General features: G+C 35.8%; 1 protein-coding gene across 2 annotated transcripts in view; it reads right to left on the bottom strand.

Moving 5' to 3' along the window:
• The window catches only part of LOC145664548 (baculoviral IAP repeat-containing protein 5-like), a 66330-nt gene extending 50213 nt beyond the window's left edge, over positions 1-16117 (bottom strand). For both annotated transcript variants that reach the window (XM_081731313.1, XM_081731311.1), the window contains exons 1-2: positions 15962-16117; positions 6592-6754 (exon numbers count right to left, since the gene is read on the bottom strand). In XM_081731313.1, the coding sequence (XP_081587439.1) occupies positions 6592-6717 (126 nt within the window). In that variant the 5' untranslated portion in view covers positions 6718-6754; positions 15962-16117. The remainder of the gene's footprint in view (positions 1-6591; positions 6755-15961) is intronic.
• Positions 16118-22698: the final 6581 nt, after the last annotated feature.

The raw sequence follows: 22698 nt of genomic DNA, 5'->3' as shown, positions 1-22698 counted from the left end.
GCGTGATTATTAATATTTGGTCTAGGAATTAATTCGTGCGGTTGGTACGCACACATTGAAGCTGTAGTACAAACACAAAATACATAAATACCTTAAGAAAAATATTGTCCATCGCTAGCCACCACTTTCGCCCATCTGTCAGGCAATGTACGGATTCCGTGGCGAAAGAAGTCCTCATCCTTGGAAGCGATCCAGTCAGAGACCCATGTTTCGATATCTTCTGAAGAAGTAAACCGCTGTCCAATCAAATCGTTGTTCATGCAATCGAACAAGTAGTAGTCCGAAGGAGCAACGTCTGGTGAATACGGCGGGTGGGGTAAAACTTCCCATCCGACATTTTCTAAATAGGTTTTGACCGGTTTTGCGACATGTGGGCGAGCGTTATCATGTTGAACAATAAGTTTATCATGTCTGTTCTCCCATTCTGGTCGTGTTCTGGCCAGAGCTTGCTTCAAACGCATTAATTGTCGTCGATAACGTTCTCCATTCATAGTTTCACCCGGTTGCAGCAGCTCATAGTACACCACATCTTTCATATCCCACCATATGCACAGCATAACCTTTGCACAGTGAATATCTCGTTTTGGTTGTGATGGACCTGGTTCACCTGGTTTCACCCAGGCCTTTTTTCGTTTAGGGTTCTCGTAATGGATCCACTTCTCATCACCCGTAATAATTCGATGCAGAAACTCCTTTCTGCTCTGTCGTTGAAGCAGCAATTCGCAAATGGTTTTTCGTCTTTCAACGTCTCTGTCTTTCAATTCATGTGGAACCCAATGTGACATCTTTTGAATCATTCCCATGGCTTTCAAGCGTTTGGAGACTGTTGTTTGATCAACGCCTAATGCTGCTGCAAGTTGTTCCTGCGTTTGACACGAATCCTGCTCGAGCAATGCTGTCAATTCTTCGTCTTGAAATTTTTTTGGCTGTCCAGCTCGCTCTTGGTCTGCCAAGCCGAAATCACCACTTCTAAACCGTGCAAACCACTTCTGACACGTTCGCTCAGCTAGAGCATGGTCACCATACACTTCCACCAAAATACGATGACTTTCAGTCGCACTTTTCTGCATGTTAAAGTAATGCAGCAGGACACCCCGCAAAAACACTTTATCAGGCACAAATTGCGCCATGTTCACTTAACTACAAACTGGTGTTGTTGACGCTTTAATCCACTGCCCTATACTACGAACGATACGCGATGACAGGGGTTTGCAACACATGTGTGGATACACGGAACTGTGGGACGCTCCGTTCGTTGCGCCATCTCTTGTCCACCCGCACGAATTAATTCCTAGACCAAATAGCATAGGTCTAACAAAACTTAAGAAAAACTGAATAAAAGTTAAATTCCACTATTACTGAAAATCAGCAACAAATTAAACAATTTTAAATACATTTGTTTCCAGCATGTCACAAGAACCTTCCGAGCTTTTTTGTCTGCAAAATCTCAGACAATTACATCTATGTCAATGTCTTGAAGAATGTCGAACTCAATTGACATTATGGCGAGTCTCACGAAGCGCTCCTGGCACATGGTAGGTCTCAAATAATTTTTAATTAATTTTAAAGAGAAGCTCCTTTCGCCTGGAGCCAAGTTGGCAGGAAGAGTGAGGATAGTTCTGAGTGCAACTGATACATTAGGGAAATTTTCAGTCAGCTGGTTACTCGTCAAGTATTTTAATACTTCAAGGGAGCTTTTAGCATTTTCATCTGGTAGTAGGAAGAGTAAAACCAATAGTTCCTGTTGAAGTTGGAAATTCTCAATATCCTGGGAAAAGTTCACGAAGAACATAGCACGCTATAAACAATAGAAACCTCTCCCTCCACTTTTTCTTCTACATGCCGTGTCTCGATTTGCCGATACAGTCCACCTAGTACTATAAAACTCCCTTCTTCCGGTATACGGACAAAATCTCGCGGCCGAAACATCGCCGCCCAAAACCTCGCGGGACAAAATATCGCCGGGCCAAAACCTCGCCGCCCAAAATCTCGCCGCGAATGAAACTTTTCTTTAAAATTTACCCAGTGTGTTTCCTAATATGCAATTCCACATTACAAATAATAATAATAATAATAATAATAATAATAATAATAATAATGATACAAAACATCGTGTGCGTGGGCTTTCTCGGGTTATTCCCGTTTCCTCCCACTTTCTTTATTCGATCATTTCCTTCATCCTGGTCATCTACGTCTCTTTTAACCTATAGGACATAATGAAGGGACGTCGTAAAAACTCATATATTATTTCATACTTTCATAAATATTATTTGATTTTTGTTAAAATTTTAAGTTTTTGGATGTTCCAAAGTTCACGAAACTAACCTCGTTAGTTGTCATTACTTTCCTTATGCAGACTTTCTTTCTCTATAACCAGTTTAAAAACATCCTGTCGCCCTACCTTCACATTGAAATCCTCTAATACAGAAATAGAATTTTCATATGGTATCGCGGGACTTGGTCAAATACCCGTGATACTTCTTCTGAAACAGCGTCTTTTATACCGTCATCCTTATCATCTGTTCGAATATTTACATTTTGGCCAGGCGAGATTTTGGGTATGGCGATATTTTGGGGCGCGAGGTTTTGGCCCGGCGAGATTTTGGCCCGCGAGGTTTTGGCCAAGCGAGGTTTCGGCCTGGCGAGATTTTGGGCCGCGAGGTTTTGGTCCGCGAGGTTGTCGCCGCGAGGTTTGCCAGTTGCCCGTCCCTTGGTCCGCCCCTGATTTTATATATACAAAAGTAAAGATTCAATGTCTACTAGTTTCGGAGATTTGGCGAACAGCAAAAAACATTCAAGCCTCTTTAACCTTTCAAAAAATCCTATCTTTATTTATAGTCTAGTGTGCAAGGAGAGCATTTATATAAAATATCAAGGTTCTACACCTAACACTTTTGGAGATCTTGCGAATGGCCAAAAATCATCCAAGTCTCCCCACCCTCATTTAGGCGCTGCATTTCGCAGAATCCTATTTTATCTACAGCCTATATACAAGAGAACATAAAATAATAAAATAAATAAATAAAATCATAGTTTTAAGCTTAGTAATTTCGGAGAGCTGTTGATCAGTGAATCAGTACTGGGTCAGTGAATTTACTCTTTTATATATAAATTACAAAACAATATTGTTACAATTCAGTATACACAGTTCGTCGAATGCAAAGGTAAGTCTAGAGTGATGTTCTCCAAACTATAAAGTACGAACACAGTTCGGGACTTTTTGCCATTAAGTTAAGAAGACCTGATCTTACACTTCTACTGCATAGTATTACAGCCTAAACAAAGCTCCTGAAAACTACTGTAGCGGAGAACACAATTTGACTGTCGGTCCAGTGGTAAATTTTTTACTCTTTGAACATCATTGACTTTAAAGGTAGAGAGGAATTGGTAGAGATAAAATTGTTATTTCCTCCACTTATGCTATGAAAATAACTACGCGAAGCAGAAGAACCAAAAATAATATAGCAAGTCTTCCTATAAGCATTGGTATGGAATTTATGTCAAAAGATTATGCAATCCAAAGAAGTTTAAACTATCGTAGTTGCGCCTATAGAGAATATAAGTAAAGACAAGTCAGTTGATTTTCACCTATTTTTTAAATAATATAGCTTTCTTTTTTAATCGTGATTTTTGTATTAGGGTGAATCTTATTTAAATGATCAAATGAATTCTGAAACTTTTTTTTTCGATTTGTAAACAAGTCTAGAGAATTTCTATAAGACAAAAACATTTTAACTTACCATTTTTATAGTAACTTATAACACAGAGTTTCAAGGCTTCATTTTTGTACTACATAAATTGGAAGTGTGGAATGATACGGTAGTTTTTTTTTTCTTTTTCTTTATTAGAGTTACGGGATTTTCCGAGAGTGAAGAATTCCTTCATCACATATCAAGGTTAGCAGTAGTAAAATACTACACACTGAGGAAGGGACTGGAGAAGTCCTAAAACTGTACAAGTTAATACTAAGATTTTAGGATAGGGTGTGTTGGTATTCTAAATATTGCTTCCCCAACAGTAAAAATTCTGAATACTAACTTCATTCTAAATTGTGAGTATAGAACTTCGGAAAACAAATGCATAACGTAACTTTTCCTCCTATTATATTAGTTTAATTGCACTTCTAGTTTCTTCTATCATTGTAGCCTATGTGAAGATATCAAAACCTTCGAATTAAAAATCCACATACTAATGAACACGAAAGTGCCTAGCAGCTACTATTCAACATTATTTAAAAGGTAGACATCTTGGCTGAATTTTCTTAACGTACAGTTTCGCTTACTTACTATCTGAAGTTGATAGTCGTTTACAGACATACTTTCTTTTTCTCAGTAGAATCTCCATTAATATTATATATATATACCAAATACAGAAGTATCTTCTGAATACCCTCTAGGTTGTTCTTGGAGGCTTACTATAGCCGAAGCTGTGGGATGAATGTGAATATTATTAACAGGTCATGACTGTTGCAAGTTAAATAAAAGCATTTTTGTAATTTTAAATGAAAACCTTTTTATTATACCCTAAGAACTACCGAGTTTCAAGGTGGTTTCCATGTGACATACAAGTGACTGAAGAAAAGAAACCCAACTGTGGTCACTACCGGAAGTTCCACTGAGAACAGATCCTGTACAAATTCAACTGCCATTTTTTTTTCCAGCTGATTAGATATAGATCAAATATGTTTTACTGTATCATTAAGTTATGTGCCAAAAAATAATTCTTGTGTTTATTATTGACGTTCATCAGTAAGTAAATGCCTTATCACGTTTAAGGTAAGATTATAGATTAATGACTACGCAAGTTCACCACTCAATTTTAAAAAGGATTTGATTGATTGATTAGGAAGGGACGAGGACCTCACCGTCGAACCATCACAATTGACACGGCTGCTCTAACACGGATTGCAACAATTTAAAAAAAAATAAATAAAAAATAAAAAGAACAAAAAAGCGTGGCTAAATTAGAAAGAAAATAAAAAAAAATCAAGATAAAAGAATAAATATATAGAACAAAATGTATAACAATGCAGAGAACAAAAGATAAAAGCGTAGCAGCAATAAAAGGAAATAATAGACTAAAAAAGCTCAGAGAACGTGTGTGGGCAACATCAGAGTCATGAATAAACTGAAGTACCCGGCTAACAATACTAACATCATCCCCCAATGCACGGGTAAATGTACAAGGCAGTCCGTGACGTTTTCTGAGATCCGAGTACTCAGGGCATTCCACAAGAATGTGGTGATTACTCAGTGGGACAATGCACTCCTCACATTATGGATGGTCCAAACCACGCAGCAAATAACTATGTGTCAGATGGGAGTGTCCAATACGCAAACGCGTCAGGAGCACTAAATCTCAACGACTAAACGAAAGGATTTATCCAGTGACATAATCGAATTACTACCTAGGTATAGCCAGGACCATCTAGAGTACCTAGAACCTTTTAATTTCTCTAGGTTAAGCTTTGCGTCTTCTTCAATTTTCAAAATAAAAGCTCAAGTAAACAGGTGTCTTCATTTGGTGCTTTTAGTGGTGTATCACCTAAAGAAACAATGCGATGCCTCTTATTTTGCTGATGTATATAATTTAAAGGTATAATATTTATTTCCCACATTCACGGTTAAGCTTCTTGAATTAAATTACACACTTTGAGAAAAGAAATCTCATAACGATGAGTATGAATGATTTGTTATAACGAACTATTAACAAATCATGATGTATTAATAATAATAATAATAATAATAATAATTAATAATAATAATAATAATAATAATAATAACTATGTATGCACTATGTATGTACATATATATAGTGTATGTAGATAAAGAAATTTCGCAAAACACACTAATTTATACAAATCCTCTACGAAATAGCCCGGTAAGGCAAAAAGAGAAATGGGTTCTGAGAAATAAAAAACTTCGCACCTAAAACTCTTTGGCTTTTCCAGGTAGGTAGAGAACCCTGTGAGGGGGAGGGAAAGAAGTGCTAGGTAAACGAATATTTTATAGATTTTATTTTTGTTCTGTTCTTGGTCTCCCCGTTGGCCTAGTGGCTAGTGTGGGGGGTCCTGGATTCGATTCCCAACGCGAGTCTTGAAATTTGAACGTATTACGGTAGTTCGGATTCCACCTTAAAATTTGTGGGTTCACGTTGTGATATAGCATTGCTGCTGAAAAGAGACATTAAAACTCCAACCAATCAAAAGTTTTTACCCCCCTCAGCCGCACTCTGCTACGGAAAATTCCAAATTTCATTCATCTTGTGTCGATTTTAGAGAATGGCCATTCAGGAAAGAACAGCTCATGTACTCCAGAAAAAACGTAACAGTTCTTTATGTACTTAGTTAAGGGTTTCAGTTAGAAATTGAAATGAGATGATTCGTAAAGCCAAAAGCTTCCGTCCAGATCATCATGTATTTTATTTCTCTAATGAATTTGTTCTATATTAAGAGGTTAGAAAACTGGAGAATAATATAGAACAAATTCATTGAGAAATAAAAATAATGATGATTGGACGGAAGATTTTGGCTTTACGAATCATCTCCCATTTCAATCTAACTGAAATTAACTAAGTAAATAAAGAACTTACGTTTTCTGGAGTACATGAGCAGTCTTCCCTGAATGGCCATTCTCTAAAAGACACAAGACGGTTGTGTAACAGCAACATGGGAAATTCTTTTGCCGTTAGGTCAACAAGCGACTTTGGCATCGTCATTTCTACAATTCGCGCTCTCACTTTCACTTACACAAAACTGAAAAAAGAAAGAAAGAAAAAAGCTCTCATATCAAGTAGTAAAGCTTAAGATGATAAAACTAATTTTACGTACTACTTCTACGTAAAACTAATTAACGTAGAAGGATCATTCTTTTTATTATTATTATACTTCTAATATTATAGGCAATGTAACAAGTTATTATCACTTTTCTCCGAGTAACCCTTGTTGCATAACTTCAAGATAAAGTGAACAATTGTGATCTGTATTAAGGGATATTCTTTTTATTGCCTCATACAACTAAACAGAGTAGAAATATGAAAAAAAAAAAAAAAAAAAAAAAAAAAAGCTCGAACAAAAGTTGTTGGAAATTTCATAAGCTTTGAAACGATGTATATCTTGTCACTATACACAATGTCAGAGATGCACAATGAAGCTTTAAACGTCATCGGACTGCGCACAATTTCTGTAGAAACATATGAATGAATCATTTAACATGAAGATATTGATTTGAGACGGCTTTTCATTGCAATTTCCGTTTAAGTATCAGCAGGTTTGGAAATCCGGCTAGTTTAATAAATAGTTCGTAAACAGTGTCGTCACCAGAGGGAGCACAAGAACCCTGAAAGTAGAATTTCTCGCACTATCTTTCTGTAGCGTAAAGAATAGTGAGTAAAGTATCTTACATAAAACACTGGACCCTAGCGTAAAGGATACAGAACACTGCAGACAAACAAAGGAGCCATGAATACGCGTAATCGTTGAGGATAACATCCACGTTGTTCGTTAATCTCAACAGCAATCTCTTTCTAGCACAAAGAACAAATCCGAACTGATATAACTTCTGACGAAATATTTCGAGAAATCTGGTTCCGTACATCAATCCATCAATCACCTGAAGTTGCAGACCCATTAGTTGTGTTAATCGTAACGAATCTTGCTGCTCCAAATCAGCATATTCTTCATGTGTTCTATCAAGTTCAGCAGTAGAAAAATTAAGAGATGACTCCAAATGAATGAGGCTGGGGAATTTGTGGTGATTTCCCTTCTTCCTGTAACAACATTAAAACAACCTGCTCCAGAAGAGGAAATGGATCTATCATGACAGCAGGGAATTGTGTAGGCCGGTCGTGGTGGTATTCGCATCTGGGGCATGTTTACGTGATCTGAAATGGGACCCCTGACGTGTAACACAGTCCATCACAGGTAAACGCTACAGCGATATTCTGGACGACCATTTCATACCATTTGCTCGGCTGCTACATCCAGATGGTGACCTCACAACAGGACAACGCGCCGGCCCACCGCTCTAGAATGGCAGCAAACTGGTTTGATGAGCACTCCTCTGATCTAGCAACACTTCCCTGGTAACAAGGTCATCGAACCTCAATCCGATCTAACACATCTGGGACGCCATGGAACGACGCCTTCGGATGTGGACCCTTTTCCAGCTAACCTGCAAGTTCTGTGGGAGACTTTGCAGCAGATATCAGTTAAGATTCCACAACAACACTTCGGACGCCTCGTGGAGTCCATGCCGCGGCGGGTAGCTTCCGTTATTAAAGCGAAAGGTGGTGTTACACGCTATTAGGTAGGTATCTATAATTCAACTGGTGATCAATCTATATTGCCTTCCTTTTTATAACTATATTACTTATAAGTTTAGCAGTTTAATAGATGCGCAAAAGAATCTAAGAACATTTTATTGTAAAATACGAACAAAATTATAAGACATTTTTGGAAAATTTCGCCCTCCAAAAATAAACTATCCCTTGTAGATTTTTCCATAATAAAAATTGACTAATGCAATATGTTGTATACAAAATAATATAATTGCCTAAGTCGAATTTCACAAAACTGTCAAAAAAACACTCACCCCAATAGAAAAATGAAAATAGCGAGGGAGCTCAAACAGTTTAGTTGAAATAAGAAGACGGAAAAGGAACTAAAAAAACAAAAAGAACAGAAGAAAGGGAATTGTTATTAACGGACGGTGATTCATGGCAAAACGAAGACTGATCAAGTGCCAGTAAAGAAAAAAGAGAATTCCGTTATTGCAGAATTTGTAGGAGACAAAAGAAATGCTCTTAAATTCACTTATCTTTGAGTTATTCAAGAAGTATTAGAAGACATTATCTAGGTAATGGGACTGAAAAATTTCGATGTAACTAAAATGGAATTTGTTACAAATGAAAGTTTCCTTTATTGCAAGTCGTCAATAATTACTTTTGATCGAACTCCAGACCTGTGAGTGAAGAGGGAAAGAATCAAATAGGTTTTCAAGAAGCCTCTCAATATGAAAGAAATTTAAATCTCAGTTGTCTAGTAAAAAACCCATAATTTTTTTTTCTTCACACAAAAACTTACGCAACAGGTACTTACGTCTAATGTTGATGCTTATAAGATGATTAATGATTTTTTTGTCGACTGCTTTTTAACATTTTCGTTTGTTTACTTCTATTTTAGTTTTGCCAACGGCCTGATAGCAATTTATATCAATACACACATTTGGTATTATTTAGTATAATTCTACAGTTTAGAATGTTTTAAGTGAATAATCTTTCAACAGACATCTTGTAAATTCATGTCGTCATTTCTATACAATAAAAAACCTCGTTCAAAACTGCGGAGGGATTAATGTTTCTAACCTCTACATATTTAACATGTCTGATATGGAGATAAGGATGGTGTATCGAATTCAAGTGCAAAAGGGGGGGGGGGGGGGCGGTAGCTCAGTGGTAGAGCGTTCACCTCCGGTGCTTGGGGTCCCTGGTTCGACCCCAGCTTGCGCCGTGTGGACTTTGTGGTGGGCAAACACCGTGCTCGTGGGTTTTCTCGGGGTTCTCCCGTTTCCTCCCACCTTCTTCATTCCACAATTTCACTCATTGCTCGTAATCACCGTCTCCTTTAGCCTAACCGGCATAACCGTGGGACGTAAAACTCAAAGATTTCATTTCATTTCATTTCAGGTGCAAAAGGTACGTTTTACATTAAGTTTTTTTTTTTTTATTTTATATATTTTAATTTTAAATTCCAAACCTACTCACTTATCAGAAATGTTTCTGTAATAAAAGTAGAGACTTTAAAGTTTCAGAAAAGAATATAAAAGATAATACTTATTAAATAGTAGAATTGGTCACAGGGTATCCTCGCTACAGGATTCAATTTTCGGAGTTTTGAGTTGAAATTTTGAGAGTAGAAGCACGAGACATTCTAAATTTGATGTATACTTTTTCTCGGTGAACCGTTGTAAAATTTCAAAATGGCAGCCATTTTTTTTAAAAACCGGAGTGAATACAAAACTGTTGCAAGTTGTGACAAAGACAAAATATAAATCACATTTTAACACTTTCGCCCAAAGGTAGTGAAATATTTCAAAAAAAAAAAAAACACGATAAAACCCATATGTTCCTAGGTGGATATATATATATAATGACCGGGCTTTTTCAAACCTTTAGTAGTAGGTTTTTGCCCGAGAACTGTATTAAGGCATGGTGGAATTAATGGATGTCGTTTTCAAATATTAAATGATATTAAAACGGCAATTTAACCCTGATATAAACATTGCTGAAAAATCTCAGACTTATGCCACCATCATACCACACACCGCGTATGTAAAATTTTCAGCTTTGGATTGAAAAGCTTAATCTGACCAAATTTTCACAAAAGGTTTAACCGTACAGGAGGAACTGACAGAGATAACTTTCAGTGAATTGCTGGCTAAATGTTGGCTTCTACATGCTAAATTATAAATAAGCTTTTTTCTTATTTATTTTTATTCCTAGTCTCGAAATGGAGAAAGTCAAAGAAGAAAATCAAAAGAGTTGAGTTGAGTTTAACGTCCCGTTCAGCAGCGAGGCTATATGAGACGTGGACCTACTGATTAATGTGAGGAGATGAAAAAGCTAAGTATGAGGTGTTCCAGGGAGAAATTAAGATCTGATCCTGAGAAGTATGAAGAAATCAAAGAGGAAAGATAGAGAAAGAAAGAAAGCATCTAGGAAGAAAGTTAGTGAAATGTGCGAGCGTGAAAAGAGAGAAAAAAAGATTGGCGTGAACGGACTAGAAAATACAAAGAAAAGAAGAAAGAAAAAATGGAACGGGCACTATTAGTTGTTGGAACACCACCTGAAAGTCCGCAACAGAATGAACCTGAACACAGAACATCTTGCCTCACAAGTTGAAAGTGGTCGTCAAAAAAGGAGGAAAAATAGAAAATTGCTGAAAGAAGAATTAGAAAAAGTGAAAAAGAGAACAAGTCATTGAAGAGACAAGTAAGTAGCCTACAAAGGTACTGTAGGATAGTATCAAAGAAATTTGACACATCAATGAAAGAAGTTTAAAAAAATGCCCAATGGCCAAAAGGTTCCACCTAAATTTCGTCGACACCTTGCATTTGACTCACCGTTAAAAAGACATTGCTGTGAACTTCAAGAAAGAATTACTTTTGATTAAAAAAAAGGAATTTAGTGAATATGATAACAGGAAATATCATCAAGAAATATAGATTTTACCAAACTATTTCTTATCTGACTTTTAAAAATCTGTTGAAATCAAAAACTGGCCTTCGGAAAGCGCGAAAGCTCCAGAAACAAAAGCTTCAAAATACCATAACAACATTTCTTGAGCAAGATGACAACAGCCGGCTCTGCCCTGGGAAAAAGAACACAATAACAAAGTCAAAGCAGAAACAGAAAAAAAGTCTATTATCTGATACAATCAAAAATTTACACGTAAAGTTCACAACCTCGTTCCTGGAACACAAAGATGTTAGTTACCAACAGTTCTGTCGTGAACGCCCATTTTGGATAGTTTACCCGTATTGTCAAAGGCGAAGTACTTGCAACTGTAATTTGTGTGATAACTTTGGGTTGGTTGTGGAAAAAAAAAAAAAAGTTACTAGGAATAATTGGAGAAAGATCTCTTAATGAACTATATATGTGGGAAAAAAAAAAAAAAAAAAAACACACACACACACAATAAATTCCTGAAGGAAACATGTTTGGAATGCTGCGCAAACATAAATCCGACTCTGATTAATGATTTCGAAGATGAAGAAATGAAGTACAAGCAATAGGTTAAAAATAAATAAATAAAATCTCGTCACTAAAGATGGAACTCAAATCATACAAAAGACATGCAAAGAGATAATCACCTATACTGAGCGTGAACTGGTTTTATGAAGTTTACCATGCTTCTTGAACAGTATAGGCAACATGTAGCCAACATTAAACATCAGTTTAATGTTACAAGCAGTATTAAGAAGTCCTTAGCTGGTGATGAAGTTTTTGTACACATCGACTTCTCTGAAAATTATCGATGTAAACATGGCGAAGAGGTCCAATCCGTACACTTTGGAGGTTGTAGGAAGCAGGTCACACTCCATACTGTTGTCATGTACTACAAAACCGCAACAGAAGAATCCGTCCAACACACGTAAATCTGTACTTCGTCTGAAAGCACACGACATGATCCTGTAGCAATATGTGCATATCTGGAACCTGTATTTGCAGCAATCAAGAAAGAAGTGCCTAATTTCACGAAAGTCCGCCTTCTGAGCGATGGACTAGTACACAATATAGGAACAAGAAAATGTTTTACTTGACTGGTTCTTTTGTAGCAAAGGAACTGGAGATGGACAGGCTTCATTGGCATTATTCGGAGAAAAGGACACCCGATGGTATAGGTGAGTGTATCAAAAGGTTAGCAGACAGTATTGTGAGTCATGGCAAAGACATTCCGAATATCGATCCTCTTGTCTCAGCATTGAAAGAAAGCAGCACCATTGATATTCACAGAATCAATTCAGAGGAGATAGAGGGTTTGGATAAACTTCAACCAAGCAGGGTGGGCAAACACCATGGTTTTTAATATTTAAAAAAAAAAAACCCTTTTTTTTAAAAAATTTAAACCACGTTTTTTTTTTTTAAATAATTTGCTCTATGTATTCATATCATATATGAACAGAAATAAGTTTGTTTCGCTTTGGTGTTATTATGCAGCAACCGGGTTATGCTGGAAGGGGTCACATGAGCTTAAAGCGGAACCCAAACCGCTTCTCGACTTACATCCGAGATAAATTGTCCTCCATTGGAACTTGGAACCAAGACTAATTGGCCTTAGATGCGATACGTCTGCCGACTCACGAAGGACTCCTGATAAAAACACGTTGTACTGATTTTTACGTAGGCCTACTTGTTAATATAACTGTCAAGAGTCATCTCAGAAGGGCAAAAAGATAAACAGTTGCAGAAGTGAAACCAGTATACAGAATTACATATGGACAATTTCAAAGTACTACAGAATACAGAAGAACTAATTTAGTCCAAGTTAATTAACAACGACTTTTATTAGTCCAAGTTAAAGAAATACAACGACTTAATTTGCATATGGACAGCCTTAATTGCATTTCCATGTTGCAAATTTCAAGCACTTAAAGATGCAGGAAGTGTACTCCGAGGGAAAAAATGATCAAGAACCATCAGACACCATTACACCTAACATCTATGTAGTCATTAAGTTTAAACCTGACAGCAACTTTGTACAGTATTATGTTGGTATAGTGGAAAGAATAGACTGACGGAGAAATAATTGTCAACTTCATGAGGAAATCGACTGGAGCTGACACATTTATTTTTTCTGAAAATGTAAATGTGGAAACTGTTAACAAAAGTGCTGTGGTTAAAGTTTTAGCGCAACCTCAAATAAATAAACGTCATCAGTATATCTTTATAGAGGACCTTACTAATTTAAAAAATACGCCTAAGCAGGGTTGGCTGGTTTAAACCAGCTGTTTTTCTTTCAAAAAACCCAACTGCTTAAACCAAAAAACGAAAAATGTTCGTAAAAGTGTAAGTGTTCGTAAAATCTTGATAAACACACATTTGTGGGTTATCACGCTTCACTCCCGTATATTATTCGTATTATATTCAGACCTAAATTCCCCATTCATTACTCAAAGAGATTATACTACAAAAGCAACTTTTGTTTCTTTTTAAGTTTATGAATGTTTCTTTTGTGATTTTTTTATAGTTTGTTATTATTGTTATGCAACTGCTGTCAAAGAAAAATTCTAAATATTGTTTCGTTTTAATAATGTTAACGGTTGGTAAAATAGATCGAAGTGCTGTACTTTTTTTTTTTTTTTGGGGGGGGGGGGAGGTAGAGGGTCATACAAAACCCACCAGAGGCATTTATTGAAATCAGAAGTATCTTTGGTATCTATTTACTGGTATGTATAAATGGGTCAGAATCAAAGTGGATTCAAATAATTCGTATCTTTACTTTTCTTACTGATATGCAAATTAAGTCGTTGTATTTCTTTAACTTGGACTAAAAAAAGTCGTAGTAAACTAACTTGGACTAAATTAGTTCTTCTGTACTCTGCAGTATTTCGAAATTGTCCATATGTAATTCTGTACAATGGTTTCACTTGTGCAATTGTTTATTTTTTTGTCCTTCTGAAATGACTCTTGACAATTACATTAACAAGTATGTAAAGATCAGTACAATGTATTTTTATCAGGAGTCCTTCGTGAGTGACTCGGTAGACGTATCGCCAGTTAATCCTGGTTTCGAGTTCAAATAGAGGACAATTTCTCTCGAATGTAAGCCGAGAAGCGGTTTGGATTTCGTTTTAAGCTTATGTAACCCCTTCCAGCGTAACTCGATTCTTGTATAGTAACACCATGGCGAAACAAACTTATCTCTGTCCATATGTGATATAAATACATAGAGTAAATTATTTAAACGAAAAAAAACCTGGTTTAAACCCAAAAAAACTTTTTTTTTTTTTGGATTTTTTAATAAAAACCATGGCTTTTGCCAACCCTGGGCCTAAGCATATACACTGAAATTACTTTTGTTACTACTTTTCTGGTTCTGTGCCAATAGGAAATGGATATTTTGCAGGATGTAATTTGTGATTGTTTAGTAGCTTCATATTTTTTTCTCTCGTAGGCTTCTGAAAAATTACATTAGGCCATCTTCATATGTTGTGAGTTTATGAAAAAAGGATATCTACATGTAGGCTAGACCTAAGAAGATCTTATATAGTCTAAATTTATTGTCTGCGCCATGTCTGTGGCTTATATCGTCACAGTAGAACAAATTATCACATCCGTAGATCAGGTCAAGTTTTTTTTTTTTTTTTATTTATCTTTTTTTAAAATACAGTTTCAAAGACTATTAAAATTTACATCTTTGACCTCAACCACTATTCCAGTGTTATTACTTAAGCTAAGACCTACATTGAAATTAAGTTTAAAAAAGTTTGAATAAACTTTAATTTTAAAAATTTCTGGAATGAAATTCCTGACTCTTCTGACCCTTGTATGTGCAAGATTGGGGAAGAAACTAAAAGTTACCAACACTTTCTTTCCCCTACCCTGGCTTACAAGTATACTCACGATCTCTGACGCGCCTGCTCCCTTCAGACGCACCTCCGTGCAGCTTCGCACTTCGCTAACTTGGTTAGATAGCATTCCTACTTTTTAAGGGCCACCTAGCGCCGGTTGCTTTCGTTTTTTACACTGTAGGTTTTACACCAGACATCCGGAAGTCGTACTTATACACAAAAAGTAAAAGAATGGTAATTTTTACAATTACTCCGGGTGGTCTCCTAGAATATTACCTATGCTTAATGAGATATTTTCATGTTGCCCAGCGGAAATGCTTTAGGGTGCAGTAAGGAAATTATTGAGAATTACATTTTCTCAACAAGTATTTCGAGTAGTGTGAGGAAAGTAAACCTGCACGCAAGACCAATGAAATTATGGCTAATGAAGGTTCATAAGCTGTCCTATTAACTTTTATCATCATGACTGACATTAAATTCTGGCGCTGTAAACAAAATGCAAATATTAAGAAAGTAATAAAAGATTGTATTTACCAATTTAATTATCCAGGCAAGATACACCGTTGGGCAGTTATGAACTCTAACCGTGTAATAAATAAAAGCGTATTAGACCTACATAGTAAAGTATTAAGAGTGGTTTGCGGAAGTGTATAAGATGTTAGAACCTCCATGCTGTGACACACAATTAAAAGTTCACTATTTAATTATCGTACATATCGATTGTGTACCGTATAAAGTGATATTTTTACCTAAACGGTAAATTACACTTCAAAAGTTTATGAAAACATTCAAATCTGAATATGTGAAATGAACGAAGTTATTGGTTTGTGTTACAAAATTTATTAAAGTGAAGAAGTGACTGTAAATACACATAAAAATTACTGACATACCTTATCTTTCACGTTTATTCTTAATTTTAAATTCTTCCTCAGTACGCACGATTTTAAAATAACGCACCGGAAACCAAATAGATTCAACACATTTTACTTTCATTTGTTTAGAATCCAGCAGTGTAGGTGACTCTTACGATAGATTTACCCCCATGCGCTTTCATATCAAAACTTACAAAAAAAAAAAAAAAAAAAAAAAAAAATTAAAGATTGGCTCTAAAAAACATTAACCCTTTTATATTCTTGATTTTTCCCAGATTTTAGCTTTCATTTAGATTTCTCAATGTTCACCGAAACTGATGTAGAATAACGGTTCATAGTAGGCGGTATTCAGAGAGAATTCGTTAATCGAGGGTTAGTCTCAGACTAGTTAGTAAGCATACTAAATCTTTACTAAGGAAGGTGCAGAGTCTACGTTGAGTACAACTAAAATTATGATTTGGGTATGATTAACTTATATAACCCCAATGCATCGGGTGAGAAAAATAAATGTGGCAACTGCGGAAAAATAGATGAGCACATGCGTAATCTGTGAAAATGAAAATATATGAAATTCGAAATACGAAATGTTGTGTCGCACGCTAAACCGTGGGTAAAAGACTAGCCTCTGCTCTAGATTAATTAGTAATTTGGTTAACTTCGTCAAATACTACGTCCTAATCAGAGATTCTGAATACAATTTTGATAACCATCCTTTAGTCAACCCCGTAGTATGGCGTTAATCAGACGTCAAAACGACTCTGCATAAGGGCCCATCATGTTTTACGTATTCTTTTTAACTTCTCCCTCTCTTCAACCATAAGCTATATCGTCAAAGTAAATAGATAAATACCATCTTAGACCGAACTTAATCTATATTGAAAATTTAATCAAGATCGGTCAGGTGGTTTAAGAGTGATGAAGTTACTAAGACAATCTCTTTCATTTTCATTTTTTTTTTTTTTTTACATATATCTCCTTCTCTCCGGCCCCTACGTTGCACCGTCAAACTGAAAAGATAAAAGTCGTCCCAGATCCAAACCTTATCTATGTTGAAAGTTTGATAGAGATCGGTCTGGTAGTTGAAGAGCTATTACGTTTTATTCATTTTTATATATCAACTCTCCTTTCCTCCTCCACCCCCTACGTTCTACCGTTAAAATGAAATCGTAAAAAAGGTTCCCAGGCCCGAACCTTATCGATGTTGAAAATTTGATCGAGATCGGTTGGGTGTTTCAAGAGATTAGCAGCCACGAACATAGTTACTTTCAATTTTATAATGTAGGTTATTATTATTATTATTATTATTATTATTATTATTATTATTATTATTATTATTATTATTATTATTATTATTTGTGTATTATTGAACTTACACGGCGAAATTAGTGCAAAATAGGGTTTATTTCTCTATTTTTCCTCGATTGTATGTTTTTCCTTTATTAGTGGGCATTAATTTCTCTATAGGCCGTCGAATAAATGAATTTTGTTGTGCACTTTGGTTCAAATAACATTAGAGGAAGAAGCCGTTTCGTTCCAAAGATCAGGGCTAAACTAAGTAATATTTGGTTTGTAACTTCAGGTGGCCTGATAGTATAGGGGTAACGTAATGGCCTTATGAATAATACAGCTATCTAACATAGGTTCAAATTCTGTTTACCCCAAAGTTAATTTTTTTTACAAAGTGATTGGGAAGAATCGACTTCTCATACTGGACAAGAAATATGTAAAAATGTGGACGCAAACACCTGTATCAAGATAGAGAAGATTTACAAATGTTGGTTGGGAAAGGGCAAGAGAATTACCAGGACATTAAAGACATCATTGATCTCCAGGATACACCTTTCGTGTTATCGTTCTCAGAAAGAAATACTACACCATTTGTTAAACAAAATTTGGCTAAAGCAATCGGTGGTGTAGTGGTAGCGTGGTAGACTTCCAAATGAAAAAACTTCGTTCGATTCCCCATTAGGTAGAATGATTTTTTCGCATAAAATAATGGTTGCAAACAGAGATTTATCTTCTGATGGAGAACTTACAAAGCGTCACTGCTGATAATTTGAGTAAGCAGTGTGTGCGTTTTACATCATACACTGCAATGATAAGTATGCTTCATATTTATATTCGTCCCCCTTCCCTCTGTCTCCTTCTTAGCGTTTCCCTATCCAGTTTTTGCATCTTTCACTTCTTCCCCTCTCTCTCTTTCACACACACACACACACACTCTTCATGTTCCAAAGTTAAAACGGAGCAAGAGCTCGATATACCTGGTCTAACTCTATGGCCTATGAAACCCGGAGGTTTACAAAAGCTCTCCACTGACTTCTATCCTTAGCTAACTGCATCCAATTTCTACTCTGTATTCCAATCTCTGCGAGATCCATCTTAATATTGTCCTCCCATCTTCGCCTAGGTTTTCCTAATGGTCGTTTTCCGATTGGTCTTCCAGTCAAGACTTTGAAAGCGTTTCTACTTTCTTCCATTCTAGCTACATGACCTGCCCATCTAAGCCTCCTAGACTTGACGACCCTAACAATGTTGGGTAAACCATATAAATTATGTAGTTCCTCGTTATGAAGTTTCCGCCATTCCCCATTCCCGTTCCGCTTGGGTCCGAATATTCGTCTCAGGATCTTGTTCTCAAATACTTTCAGTCTATGTTCTTCCCTCAGAGTAAGCGACCATGTTTCGCAACCATACAGAACAACAGGCATGATTATCGTTTTATATATTTTAAGCTTCAAATTCCTCGACAGAATTCGTGACGACAAGAGATTTTGAACCGAATAGTAACACGAATTACCTGCTTTCAGTCGACATTTATTTTCTTCGTGAATATGATTTTCGTATATTAATATTGATCCTAGATATTTGAAACTATCCACTTTATCAAAAGTATTATTTAATATTTTAAAGCATCCATAATTTGCTGTATCATGGTCCCGACGGAATTCCATGTATTTAGTTTTCTCTGCATTTACTTCTAAACCCATGTCCCTGCAAGCATTTAATAAGATTTCTGCATTTCTTTCTATTGTTCTCCTATCATCCCCTATTAAATTTACATCATCAGCATATGCCATAACATGATAAATACCGTTCAACTCTAGGCCCTGGTTACTATCTTTGATTTTCGTTATAGCGTATTCCAGAGCAAAGTTAAATAACAATGCCGACAACGCATCTCCTTGTTTCAGGCCATTTACGTCGTGAAAGCTCGTGGACAAAAAATTTCCTAATCGGACTTTACTTTGGGATTCATTTAAACATATCTTAATTAATCTAATTAGCTTTTTCGGTATTCGAAGTTCTGTAAGAACGTTGTATAATGTTTCTCTCCTAAGCGAGTCTAAAATTAATAAATAGTTGATGTACAGGGGTGTTGTATTCCCACTTTTTTTTCTGGAGAATCTAATTAACTGGTAACTTCTCGTTTTTTTTGGTCGTTTTTTTCGTGCTCTGGGGATAACATCTCCAGTTCTGGTCACCTCTGGCAGAAATACTGTTTAAACGCACGGAAATAAGCAAAATCTCTTTTTTATCCCCTGGGTTACCAAGTCTCAGTCGAATTACCGGGTCACAACGGATTTGAATCCTCGACCCATTGGTGGTCTACATCATCCGACTGACACGATGATACGTTTGAGCTCTTAACGTGTTCATTATATCTGTGCAAATTACGTTATATCCGGAAGAGATACAATGATGCTGGATGTTCGGAACAGATAAATCTTCGGAAAATACTAGAAAATGGTAACCTCTTCGGTTATTTGAAAACCTAATTTTATTTATACTAGTTCGACACAAAATTTGTTTCCATCCTATAATTCAATGTGTTTTATTCATGATGAAATTTGAAACATGCTACACTGAGAAAAATCCATTATCCGGAAAGCGGTATATTGTACAAATACAAGGATTCCTTATGTTTAGTAAGGAAATCTGTACGGAGCGTACTTTATCCATATACTACACAGGTACTGCCTTTTACCCGCTTAGATGTTGCATCATGTCGCTGCAGGATGTCTGACATCTAACAATCTTCCCTATTTTATATACGTATACGTATGTTAAATACTTCAGCTATATGTTATATACGTCCATCTGTGTGTGAGATCCAGACCGCCTATAGACACTCTTTCTTTCGCCATGGCTGACGTCATTGAACTCCCGTCTTTTGCTTGCGAAACGAGGTTGTTTACAAACGGAAAAGAAGAGAGGAAGGAAACAAAAGCCTGGGTAAGTACACTAGTTAACTATTACTTTAGTTAAATATTCCATTAATTTTATATTCTTTTAGTGTAACTTGCTTTAATATAGTACTAAGTAAGTAATGTAGTTTTGTGACGATTTGCAGACTCCATTTTTAATTATTTAGCTCGTAATTTCCACACAAAGATGAGATCTGCTCGCACTATAAGTTAGTGGATGTCACAAAAGTATTATAAACAAATTACACCATGACTTTCATGGGAAAAGTGGATTAACCTAGGGGAAATGACAACATAAATTGAAATTATTTAGTTTATTATACAACTAAAATGGTAGTATACATCAACATTTAATTTAGGTATTTTACAAAAATAATTAGTAAAAGTAGTGATATTTGCCTCTTCAGTGATCTTTGACTACATTATCATAATTTGAAGAACTAAATGGACTTTCAAGTATTTGAGTTAGCAAAGATGAAAAATGAATTACGAGTATGCGACTTTTACTCTTAGTCGTGAGAGTTTTACTATCAACTGATGAATCATTTTGCAGTGCTGACTGACATATTATTACTTGAGCTCAAAATAGCAAATGTGCATGTACATACCTTGAATAGAAGTCTTGTTACACCCTGCAACTTGGTGTCCCGAAGGTCTGAGTTCTTATACACGTCGTCACTACGTCGTTGCCGCCCGAATGAATTATTATCTAGACCTTGAGGTCCCTTTTTATTATTTTTGCAAGGGCCACTCCCAAACCTAACATCAGTCATCACATCCTGGTCGTCAGATTCACAAATATGGAAACTTATTGCTCTTTGCATTCTGATTGGCTATTAGCAAGTAACCGCACCCAAAATTATGGCGTGATCCAGCACACACGTGGATGGCGTGACTGTTACCGCCGGAAGATTTCAATAACAGGATTTCCAGAATTATCCACATTTATCTATGACTGGTCCAGAGATTCTTAACTATTAACCAAAATTTCCGCAAATGCGGGGTCACGTTGACAAATTTGTAATAGTTCATCCTGTTAGTAACCAAGCATAAGTAAACATCCTATGACCTTTTTGCGCAGTAAAACAACCACAATCACCTTCGAGGTTTTGCGTAGTTCCGTTCTCTGTTACCAACTCATGATAAGCTAAAAGAGAAAACCGTCCTGTAAATGCATATTAATCCAAAATAGCCTTTTTCAATGCCTTCCATAAAGAGCAATGTAACCATATTTTGAATCCGGCGTCACATTCCCACTGCTTCATAATTTTCGTCCTCGAAAATCATCAAGAAGCGAGCGCTAAAGCGGGCTGTAGTAACCAATACTTTTCGAATGACCCTCGTATGAAATGAAGATTTTGCAAAATATGTGAATTGTATGTCATGCACATAATATGAGTTGACTAATATGAGTTTGTTGTCGTCATAGTCGTAATTCACCTTATTTATACAATAAAATAAAGAACATGTGCAATATAATGATATTTTCCGTCTCCTCATGAAAATGACTCAATAGACGGATACTTAGGCATGAAAAACATCAAGTGAATAATCATAAAAATTAGCATAACATATAACATATGGAAGTAGCACATTGTTATAACATACTGCTGCTGTGTTAAGTTAAGGAAGTATGATATTAAGAATAATGGTTAACAACTTTTGGAACATTGTGTTGAAACATTTGGAATTTCTACAACTGCAATTAAGGTCCTAAACAAAATACTACATAGATAATGAAGAGTTGATAATAATTTGAACATGCTACTGTGACTGAATGGCACTGACTTATTACATTAAGGTTAAAAATAAAACAAAGGAACAGTTATAACTTGCTTGCTACATGCATATAAGCTACTGAATGAAATTACCACATTATACGTTAATAAGATTAATAAGTGGTCGAATACGCAACCTTGCAAGAAATACGTAACTGAAATACTATATATATATTGAAAATCAATAATATTTTGAATCATGCGTCATTAGCAAAGGTGCATAGTACAATAATCTATTAATGCCCTAGAAGGTCAGTATAGTTAACAGGTTCCATGTCTTTCAAAATTCATTACCACTGATTTGAGAATAATCAGTGAATCGATAAACATCAACATTTTAATTGAACTGTTCTGTGCATGGAGAGGGCATAGGGCAAAAGTAACGATAATTAATAAATTAGACTAATTAGTAATAACAAGGAACTGTCAGGATTATCGTCCTAACGATACAGTTATAACGCTATCTTAGATTCAAACTTAGGTCTGTTAGGACTGTTAAGTCTGTATACGGTTTTATGTACGTTAAATACGTATAACTTAGTGAGATGTATGTTAGTTCAATTTAAACGAAATAGGGTCTCATTAGGTTTGAACGATACACAATTAAAGATGAATTAATATTGTCTACTCAGGAACACAGTTACTTAATTTTATTTTAACATTATTCCATTGTTTTCATATATTTTCATGGTAGTACCAATATCATGATTATGAAGGTATTGATCAAGAATTAATAATTGATTAGAGATTAATGACTATTAGATCGATA

The sequence above is a fragment of the Thermobia domestica genome, chromosome 11 (assembly GCF_964235325.1).
Source record: "Thermobia domestica chromosome 11, izTheDome1.hap1.1, whole genome shotgun sequence".
Lineage (NCBI taxonomy): Eukaryota > Metazoa > Arthropoda > Insecta > Zygentoma > Lepismatidae > Thermobia > Thermobia domestica.
Note: the sequence above shows the minus strand (reverse complement) of the source record. Positions and strands in the feature narration are given on the sequence as shown.